Source organism: Rutidosis leptorrhynchoides, chromosome 10 (genome assembly GCF_046630445.1).
Source record: "Rutidosis leptorrhynchoides isolate AG116_Rl617_1_P2 chromosome 10, CSIRO_AGI_Rlap_v1, whole genome shotgun sequence".
NCBI classification, from domain to species: Eukaryota; Viridiplantae; Streptophyta; class Magnoliopsida; order Asterales; family Asteraceae; genus Rutidosis; species Rutidosis leptorrhynchoides.
This window is the reverse complement of record NC_092342.1, coordinates 275,586,333-275,598,018: the sequence shown is the minus strand read 5'-3', so window position 1 is coordinate 275,598,018 and position 11,686 is coordinate 275,586,333. Positions and strand designations below refer to the sequence as shown.

Genomic DNA, 11,686 nt, shown 5'->3' with positions numbered 1-11,686 from the left:
ATTATGATGATGAGTGATATGGCGAACAAACTGAAAGGCATGAACATGGAAATCAGTGAAGGTTTTTTAATTCATTTCATAATGACATCTCTCCCTATGCAATTTGGTCCTTTCAAGATCAACTATAATACGCAAAAGGAGAAATGGACAATGAGCGAATTGATTGCCATGTGTGTGCAAGAGGAAGAACGCCTTAAAGTAGAAAAACCTGATGTTGCTCACATTGCTACTACAAACTCCAAAAAGAGAAAGGGCTCATGGAAGGGCAAAGGTTCAAGCGGAGATAAGCATACTCCAAATAAAGTCCAGAAAACAGGTTCAAGTACTAACTCATTCCAAGACGGTCCAAAATGCAAATTTTGCCGTAAGAATGGGCATATTCAAAGGGACTGTCCGAAATTCAAGGAGTGGTTAGCAAAGAAAGGTATATTTGAATCTTTTATGATTAATGAAACTTTTAATGTTAATGTCCCTATTAATTCATGGTGGATTGACTCTGGATCCATGGTACACATTTCTAATTCTTTACAGGGATTCCGTACAATCCGGAGATTGGAAAGAAACCAACGAACGGTTAAAGTCGGGAATGGAGTTGATTTAAATGTTGAAGCTGTTGAAACCCTCTCATTAATTTTAGAGGGTGGTTTCTGTTTGAATCTTTATGGAACTCTTTATGTACCGAGCATGACTCGAAACTTAATATCTGTATCTAAGCTAATTATTGATGATTATATATTTACGTTTGGATACAATAAAGTATATATTAGTTTAAATTCCCGTATTGTTGGTACTGGTTGTCTCGAGGGAAACCTCTTTAAGTTGTGTTTAGATAACCAGTTCTCGAAATCTCTTTTATCATTTAATGTTAATGAGAATGTAAGTCAAAATAAGAGAAAACAAGATCTCGAAACTTCATCAAAGTTATGGCATCAACGTTTAGGCCATATTTCACTAGACAGGATGACTAGACTCGTGAAAGATGAAGTTCTACCTCATCTTGATTTCTCTGATTTTGAAAAATGTGTAGAATGCATAAAGGGAAAAATGACCAAAGGAAATAAGAAAGGTGCCACAAGAAGTACTGGATTATTATAACTTGTACATACTGACATATGTGGACCTTTTCCTTCGGGGATTGGTGGTCATAAATCATTCATTACCTTCATTGACGATTACTCGCGTTACATGTACTTGTTCTTAATTAATGAAAAATCCGAATCACTTGAAATGTTCAAAACTTTTAAAGCTGAAGTTGAAAATCAGCTTGAACGAAAAATTAAAGTGGTAAGATCGGATAGGGGAGGTGAATATTATGGTAGACATACTGATGTTGGTCAAGCTCCTGGATCTTTCTTTGACTTTTGCAAAGATCATGGAATTATTAATCAATATACCATGCCAGGTACCCCTCAGCAAAATGGTGTAGCTGAGAGGAGAAATCGCACCCTTATGGACATGGTTCGAAGTATGTTAGCAAATTCAAGCCTTCCCGAATTTCTTTAGACTGAGGCATTAAAAACGGCTGTTCACATCCTTAATAGAGTTCCTTCAAAGTCTGTCCCAAAAACACCATATGAAATTTGGACAGGAAGGAAACCTAGCTTACGATATCTACGGGTTTGGGGATGTCCAGCCGAAGCAAAGATATACAATCCTCAATCACGAAAACTGGACTTAAAAACCATTAGTTGCTTCTTCATTGGGTACCCAGAACGATCAAAGGGTTACCGATTTTATTGCCCGTCTTACAGTACCAGAATTGTCGAGACACGCCATGCCGAGTTTCTTGAGAATGCTAACAACAGTGGGAGTGGTTCATATAGAAGAATTGAGCTTCAAGAGGCTCGAGATGAGACACCAATAAGTCATGTGCCCATCCCGATTAGTACGCCACTTGACACCTCAAATGATCACTTAACTTCCGATGATCATCCAAATAATGTTGAGGGAAATGAACCTAATCCCGTGACTAATGTTGAACCACAAGAAACTCAACATTCGTTGCGTAGGTCACAACGACAAAGACAGCCCACAAATTTTGACGATTACTATACCTATTTGAATGAGGCTGATTTTGACTTAGGAAAATGCGATGACCCTACTTCATATGAAGAAGCCATTACTTGTGACCAATCAGCTCATTGAAGGGAAGCAATGAATGATGAGTTGAACTCAATGAGCAAAAATGACGTTTGGGAACTTGCTGAACTGCCAAAGGGTGCAAAACCTGTTGGATGCAAGTGGGTCTTTAAGACTAAACTTGACCCAAATGGAAATGTTGAGCGATATAAAGCTCGTTTGGTCGCGAAAGGGTATACTCAAAAGGAGGGCATTGATTATAAGGAAACCTTTTCTCCTGTATCGAGAAAAGACTCCCTAAGGATCGTAATGGCCTTAGTAGCTCATTTTGACTTGGAGTTACACCAAATGGACGTCAAAACTGCATTTCTTAATGGAGATTTACATGAAGATGTGTTCATGGTTCAACCTCAAGGTTTTATATCTGAAGGCCAAGAACACTTAGTTTGTAAACTCAAGAAATCTATTTATGGACTTAAGCAAGCTTCTCGTCAATGGTACTTAAAATTTGATGAAGTAATGAAGAAACACAACTTCATCAAAAATCAGGTAGATCAATGTGTGTACCTCAAAATGAGTGGGAGAAATTTTATTATACTTGTTCTTTACGTTGATGATATCCTTTTGGCAAGTAATAATATTGATTTGTTGCATGAGTCAAAGCGTTTTCTTTCTAGAAACTTTGACATGAAAGATCTTCGTGAAGCCTCTTATGTTATAGGTATTGAAATTCACCGAGATCGAGCCAATGGGACATTAGGATTGTCTCAAAAGGCATATATTGAACGTGTACTCAATCGGTTCGGTATGCAACATTGCTCCCCAACGGTCGCTCCCGTGGTTAAGGGTGATGCTTTCGGATCTCATCAGTGTCCGAAAACTGAGGTTGAAATTGAGGAAATGAAGCGAATTCCTTATGCTTCCGTAGTAGGAAGCTTAACGTATGCTCAAGTTTGTACTCGACCAGATATCGCATACATATGTGGCATGTTAGGCAGATTTCAATCTAATCCTGGCCTACATCATTGGAAAGCTGCTAAGAAAGTGTTGCGATATCTTCAAGGAACGAAAGAGTACAAATTAACCTACACAAGAACCGACAATCTTGAAGTCATTGGATACTCGGATTCTGACTTTGCGAAATGCAAAGACACTAGTAGGTCGACTATGGGATATATATTCATGTTGTCAGGTGGGCCTATTTCTTGAAAGAGTCAGAAGCAAGTGTTGACGACGACCTCAACCATGATGGCTGAGTATGTCGCGGTTTATAATGCAACATGTCAAGCAATGCTGTTGAGAAACTTGATCACTGGACTCAAAATTGTTAATTCCATCTCAAGGCCATTGAAGATTTACTGCGACAATAGTGCAGCCGTGAGCTTCTCGAACAGTAACAGTTCGACTGGAGCTGGTTTATACCTCGATACAAAGTACTTATTCGTACGTGAAAGAGTGGAGGAACAACGTATATGTATCGAGCACATTAGAACTCATGAAATGCTTGCGGATCCGCTAACTAAAGGTCTACCACCCAATGTATTTACAAGTCACGTGACTAAGATGGGTTTTCGTCGAGACCTTACATGATGTTGTAGTTAGTGTACTATTTCATGATAACGTTTAATTGTAAATGAAAGCGCTTTATGACAATATCCTTCACTATAATGTCTTGTTTGTCTATATTTACTTCAAATGTGTACACTTAACTTCCGTTATAGACAAACTAATGTTGTGTACCACATTATGCTCTTGTCATTTTGGCTTTAAGAATTCATATATTTTATATTAGTACCATTAGTATGATTGGTGGGGGTCCCGTGTCAAACGCGACACATAAGGCTGTATCTTTTTGCTTTTGGTGCTATGTGAAATTATAATAATTATGATAAACTTGGCCAACCTAATTTTAAGTTTATCTGCAAATGGTAATTCGGCCAAGTGGGAGAATGTTATACCCGTAATTAATATGTGGCCATATTACCATTTATTACTTTATCCCCTAAACTTTGCCTAAATGACAAGATGTACCTTAACTAAATGTTTGACAGTTATTGATGGAATAACTGTAATAACCAAATTTATATAAAGCATAGGGCGTGGTCTTTTTCTGTATTATGTCAATTATGTATTCTCTCTAAAGAACACCAAGAACACAGAGATAATCTTTCCATCAGATTATTTGACATTACTACAGCAATTGATTAATCCTAATGGCTTCATCATCAAACCCTAGTGTTCAATCTATTCTTCCATCAAGTAAGTTTTCCTTTAATGTTCATGTTATTAATTTGTGATTACATGTTTGATTGATCCTGTATGATGATAAATTAATCAACAGTTCAACATAAGATTTTCATTTGAGGTTGATTGTCTCGACTCAAAAGGTGAATGCACAAGTTTATTTCGCCATTTTCAAATCACCACAAGAGTGTGAACCTAGTTGCTAGGAAAGCTTTACTTGCGTTGGTTGAAACTAGGTGGCAATTAGCTACAGTCAAAGCGCATTGTTTACCCCATTTGGAATCAATTCATTCACACACCACCAAGATAAGAGATTTCTCCAAGGGGGATCGCGAGCCTACAACTCACGTATTATTGATTTTAGTTAACTCATCTTGGGCTCTTCCTATTATTATGTTGCGCCAATTCCATTTGCCTTTTAAGCCATCTTCCCCATTACATGCTCTATTCGCAATTGAAATTGCTTGCTTGATTGCAGTCTAAAGCAAAGAGCTTTCGGAACATAGATCTTAGTGGTGGTGTTGTGTTTGGCAACTACTCTAGGATTAATAGGCAATGGTCCGAAGTGATTAAAGATACTAAGATAGATTCACAAACCCTATTAGAAATCCAAAGATGCAAAATGATTCAAACGCACAGTTGTAATAGGCAATGTCAGAAGTCATGAAATTTAATAAATTTAATTTCATAAACCCAAGTGATTTAAGAAAAAATATACTCGTATACCGTAATGGTTTAAACATACATTCAAGGCTCCTGCGCAGATTAGAACAAACAGAGAGATTAAGAGAATACAAGAAAAACAAAAAAAAAAAAAAAAAACAAAATAGTTTTCCAAATCTGGCAAGAGAATACGAGGAACGGTAAAAAAAATAAAAATAATAAAAAAAAATAAAAATAAAAAACCTCTTATCTTCTGCTTTGTTTTTATGTTTTTTTTTTTTTTTTTTTTTTTTTTCTGTTGGCTTGGTTTTAGATTGGTAGTCTGGTAGATTACATTATCTTGTGCGCTTTGTCGACACTGTAGTATGTCACAGTTAATCTTTTCATGTTTGTATGGTGTGGTAGTGATTTGGCTCAGTTGGAGTTGTCGTCTACTTGTGACGTTTATTTGTTTCGAGCCATACGGTTTTTTCCTCATTCATTTTATCGGTTAGGATCTTCATTTTTTGATGAAGATCCCGTTTATATAGTATTCGTTATTTTTGGCGAAGTAAAAAAAAAATAAAAAAATAAAATTACAACGCCAAAACCACAAATTTAAATTTAAATACTACAATATTTTACAATGTGCACAAGAGCCAGCACACAATTTTACACATGGTGGCAAAAGTAATGCCTCAACTTATTCAGATAAGTAGCAATCATTTTTTTACAAAAAAACAATTCACACTGTATACCATACAATTTAGAACCTTGATATTCTAACCGGCCAAAACTCAGCATAATCTTGGCCCATTGAAGCTGGGACATATTCTGGTTTCGGTGACATAAGTATTGTCATCGTTGCTTGCTTGTATGCTACACGTCAACAACTCAAGCTGAGATGGTTTGAGGAACTCTTCCAGAGTCCTTTGCAGCCAAACTATCGTAGTATTCGACCAACACTTCCCAACCGCCGGGGCACATAAATCCATCTGGCGGGTTTTCTTTGTTCTTCGCAAGTGTTCGCATCTGGAGGAGAACATAATAAAGGAAATCAAACACAAATAAAAAAGAAATACTCCATCAGTCTCAATTTAATAATCTCGAGTTAACTTTTTTCATAACTTTGACTGTAAATAACTTTTTTGGTGGTATATAATACTTAATGAAAGTTATAGCAAATGAAAGCACATATAAAAACTTAATTTATTCATATAAACTTCATCGTGTATTATATAACACAAAAGAAGTTATCTAAAGTCAAAGTTAAGATAAAAAGTCAACTCGAGACTATTAAATCGGGTTGTGTTGCCCCAGAAACTTTTTGCTCTTTTTTACATTTTTCTAATTTATTGGTGTGCCAAATTATCTAAACAGGTTACATGTGATTCTTTGGGTATATGTGAAACAGGTTGGTTTGAGTTGCCTGAAACATCTATTGATCTTTTTACGTTATTGTAAATAACTGGTGTCTTAACCTGTTACAAAAATTAAAATAACTAACAATAATCTAACAATTGAGTCAGCAAGCGTAGATTTATTGGCGACTTGACTGCCGCTTAGAGCCTAAATTGAATGTGCAGGATTTAAAACCCATGGAAATTTGATCCTACCATTTTTATGGAGTCTCATGTTTTATTTTTTATTTTAATTTTTTTATAAAAAGTTTCCTACTTATTGGCCGGAGGTCCATTCGGAACGGAGAGAGAGAGAGGGGGGACTTTCTCTACTTCTTGGAGTGTATCACTCTGGGTGAAAAAATGACTTCTCATTATTCAAAGATAGGGGAAGAATTGTCTACATCTCACCTCCCCATACACCACACATGTGGTATTGGGTTTTGTTTTTGTTGTTGACAGCCCTAAGGGCTGTCACTAAGAAATTCGGACATGTTTAAATTGCTTGTACATTGAAAATAGTCAACCGTTCCCTGAAAATAACTTCCTTCAACCGCCTTAATGTACTGTTACTTTTTGCATAAATTTGATTCTTAATGACAACCGGCTATCATTAGAAAACTTCATAAAACAATTTAAGCAACTTAGTGCATTTAATATACACATTTGACAGCTTTCAAACCCATGTGAAGTGTTTTCTTTTACCTATTTTTTATACCAATTTGACCTATTAATAATAAAACAGCCATAATTGCCACCTGTAATTCTTGGTGAATAAATATGTTAACACAAATTATACATACCTTGGTACCAGAAATGAATAGAAAATCTTGAGCTCTGGAGGGATCAAAAAATTCCATTTTCTGCTGTTTCATGTCATACGCCGCCACCTGAAATTGCAAACTCAAGTTACTCAAAATAAAAACAAAAATCCTATCACGGAATAATTTAGTCAAAGCGGATATGTTATTTTCAAGTACCATAAAAATCAATGAAAGTTATTAATGGAAGTACCTTGAAAGGGAGAATGTTTAAGCGTTCAAGTCCAGGTGCCATGCTAAGTACTTTTTTGCCATGGTCAGCATCATAAAGATCTCGTTTCTCAACCGGATGACCCATACCAGCTGGATCACGGCCCACTATGTAAAAGTTGGCACCTGCATTGATCCTAGCTTTCGCATGCCATTGGACCTCGGTTGGGCCCGCATAGTGCATTGGAGATGGAAAGATTGATACCACTGTGTTTTCTGGATCAAGAACACCATCTTCAAGTACCTGATTGATATTAAAAAATTATTAGATTTCAGTTTGTTCGCACATTTTCTACAGAGAAATGACACCTTTTTGGCAAAAATATTTATGTTTTTCATGTTTATGACAATACGACTTGCATTACCAGATAACGAGTCACATTAATCCCCAAGCATAGGTTCTATGCATTATCAAGAACGGTGATCAACATTGACTTTTAGTAATAAATAAATTAAACATATATGTATTACACATAGATATATCAAACATAAAACATAAATATTTCAAACACAGATATATGGCACAAAATCTAACTTTTGAAAATATAATTTTTTTTTTTACTTAATTTTGACTTTGACCGACTTAGACCCGACTCAGCCCGATTTTGACTGACATTGACCCAACCTTTTAGTGTTGACCAACTTTTAAGGCGTTTATGGGCGAGTCGGGACGGGTTAGTCCCCAAGGCTCAAACTGACGCATCGGTCGACTTTTATAACAATGATTATCATAGGATTCCTTGCAACCTTATATAGCATGAAATCAACTTATCGACTTTGGTAACTAACTGAAGATATATAGGTCATAAACTAAGGAAATAAATAGCGTTCTGTCATAAAAACAAATTGATAATGGAAACAGTAAAATCGAACTACCAACGAAGTCAAAATAAGGATACAATAACTATGGAATGTCTTTAATTGCACATTATGACTACAGCCAAAAGTTAGGGTTACAAAACGGACAGGTCAGATAGTTTGTCCTATGCGTCCAAACAGAAAAAATTGAGTATAATTCAAAACAGATCAGGTTAGCTAGCGAAATTTGAAAATAGCTATAAAGAAAACAGCATTTAACTAAAGTGTTTTTCTAGTGCCTAATAACTGCTAAACAATGCAGATAAAAATTATAGATACAGAGTAATTAATAATTAATAACTGTTAATATAGTTAACTTGCTAACCTTCTCATGCTGCTTCATTCGCCAGCTAAGCGGAACGTCATCCGCCTTCGTAAAACCCCCAAGTGGATGAAGCAAAAGAACAGGGTTTTTATAACCCATTTCAAGAAGCCGACGTCTTGTGTCAGTCATCAAAAGCGCGTGACCATTGTGCACCGGGTTCCTTAACTGGAAAGCAAACACGGCATCAGCATTACGTTTCTCGAATTCGGCACGAAGTTCTGAAGGGGAAAGTCTGTAACGGTCAAGACCATCGTGGTACTTGATTGGTTGTATAACTTCAAGATCACCACCGATTAACCAATCTCCGGCACCGGTTATGGCTTCTTCGACGTAAGGAAGACCAGGTGCAGTTGTACCCCATGTTCTTGCAATTCGTTCTTCTTTATTGTGCTTGTAGATCTCAATGCTAAAAATTCAAATACATAATGAGCATCAGCAAGTAAATATAAATACTAGTTGATAAATGCAAAAAATACTAACCATCAAGGTCTCGCATTAGAAGCAACAAGATAACTACATAGGTTATATTAACTTGAGATCAAAGATTAATTAATATACAGCGAAGATTATTATTATTATCCCTACATACTAAAACTCCCCCAAAATTTTGTAGTATCAGTATTAACCGTTTTGAATTTGCGTTCACACTACAAACGGTCCCTCAAATTCGGCTCAATTTACACAACAGCCCCTCAAGTTTACACTTTTGCAGGGGTAGAATGCGTAAATATATAATTTTATTAAAATAAAAGAAACTAATTCCACCCGAATTTTTAACGGGTCCTATCTTCTCGCACCAGCGAGTTAAATTTTTCCGAGATAACCGTTCAACTCGAAAAGTTCTGACGAGCACAATGACTAACTATACGCGGAACGGACATCGTTAAAAAAACACTAAATAACGAGCCCTATATTCTCGCTCGGTGCGAGTTAAATTATTCCGAGACCACCGTTCAACTCGAAATAATTTTACGAACACAACGCGACTAACTATACGCAAAACGGACATCGTTTAAAAAACACTAAATATTTCGGGCTATATTTCATACATAGACATACACGTCCAACATACAACCCAACCTACTAGATATATTAGGTACCAAACAACGTATATCCAAATTCGGCCGATTGTTAAATACAACCGCAGCAACGCGCAGTCGAATATTTTTCTAGTTGATAACTAATGAGCCGCCACCGGCCCACCCCGAAATGAAGTGCCATAAGAAAATGAGTAATTGCATAAAAAGGTAACAGACAATGGTCAGATTTATATTTGAGATAACAAAATCAAATAATTTTCAAGTTGCAACACTTTCGTCAGCTACTACGTCATTGTTCTAACCGTATAACCTAGTCAGATTCCTATAATGGAAACTTTTTAAACCAAGCTTTTATCAGTAACTTTAAAAGCTTGGCCCTTTATTGTGGTTTAAAAAATTGTTCTGCATAGAAATTCAACCAACTTTCACTACTGTTCGCATTTTTTAGATAGATACCAAAATCTAATTGTACTAAAAATCAAATTAAGCTAAAAATGCAGTAATACAAGCCATGCCCTAAATCCTGCACTATTAAATACCAAAATTAGCCCTTTTTGCAAGCATCTATACCTCCTAATTCATACCCAAATAATTCCAAAACATTAAAGGACCTGGACCACCCAAAATAACACACAACAAATAATATATAAAACACAAAACACAATAATAATAATAATAATAAAATTAAAATTCAAACAAAAAAGAAGCTTACTTGTTCAAAATGGCAACTGGGTTATCATCTGCATCAACAAGAGCAACACAAGTAGAACCAGAAATCCGGTTCTTTTGGGCATCATCAATGTCTAAAACAATGGGTAAAGACATATTGACAACCGACCCGTTTCCTAATCGGAGCGAGTTAAAATGAAGTGTTTGGAGGAACTCGGATTCTCTCATGAACCCGGTTAATGGACTTGCCCAGCCTTCACTAAGCACATGAACCCATTCTAAATCAATTTTTGATAACTTAATCTTAACCATATCATTAGCTTCACGTTTCTTTATATCTCTCATTGATTCAGGTACAACTAGCTCAACCAGCTTCCCACCATCCGGTTCAATCAACCCGCATGATATCCGGATCGGGTTTTTCAAAACCCGGTTTTGTTTTTTCAAAGAAAATGATTGGTGAGATGAAAGATTGAAACTTTGATTGTGTTTGGGTACAAATGGGGAGGTAGGTTGAACTGGGGTTTTCAGAAACATGGACGCCATTGTTGTTTGATTTGTTTCCCTCGATTCAAGAGGGAAATAAAAGTTGGGTTAATGGGGGGTTGTAATTTGAGGAAATATAGAGTGGACGTTGGTTTGGGTCATGGGAGGATGAACCTGGACAGTCTGTTTTTGGATCATTTTGGTTTTTAAATATTGCTCATTACACGTTTTAATTTTGGCTTTGTGCTAACTTTATTTATTAGGTACGTTTTTAAAAAATGTTATCGTGAATCATGATTAGGAGTCTATAAATAAATGAAGGATAATATTTTTACTACTGTATTAATAATAAATTAACTTAATTTAGAATATATAAAAAATAATTAAGTATTATGTTGATGTATATTGTATATATTGTATTAATTAATCAATACGTGATACATTTATAAACTTTCATATTGAAATATCAATCAACATAATCCTTTCAAGATTAGTAAAATAACACTTTAGATTTTTTTATCTATACAAAGTTACGGTGCATTTGATAAAACTGAATGATTAAGCGCTAAATAATTCATACTCTGAATGATTTAAAAGATTCTGAATGAAGTTGCTTCTGAATGACAATAACTTGTTTGATAATCATTTTGAACGAATAATGTGAGTGAGAATAATGTGTGATGTATAATTAACTTATTAGCCTTTGAAATGAATAAAAAGTACAAATTGTTTAATAAGTGTTCTTGATACAGAGTATAATTTAAAGAAAATATTGCATAAAATTTAGGTGATTAATGGTTAAGAGAGAATTCCAGCACTAAATGGTTTAACACTGAATGCTGAACCATTCAGCACCGTATGTCGTTCAGAGGTGATAATCAAATGCACTGAATGCTGAATGGTTCAACATTC

At 35.5% G+C, this 11,686-nt stretch overlaps 1 protein-coding gene across 1 annotated transcript; it reads right to left on the bottom strand.

Moving 5' to 3' along the window:
- Positions 1 to 5,558: 5,558 nt before the first annotated feature.
- Positions 5,559 to 10,937, bottom strand: LOC139871626 (ATP sulfurylase 1, chloroplastic-like). Its single transcript, XM_071859345.1, has 5 exons — positions 10,332 to 10,937; positions 8,580 to 8,985; positions 7,380 to 7,640; positions 7,169 to 7,255; positions 5,559 to 5,997 (listed from the first exon to the last, which is right to left on the bottom strand). The coding sequence occupies exons 1-5, from the start codon at positions 10,832 to 10,834 to the stop codon at positions 5,860 to 5,862; spliced, it is 1,395 nt and encodes a 464-aa protein (XP_071715446.1). The 5' UTR covers positions 10,835 to 10,937; the 3' UTR covers positions 5,559 to 5,859.
- Between the last annotated feature and the right edge of the window lie 749 nt (positions 10,938 to 11,686).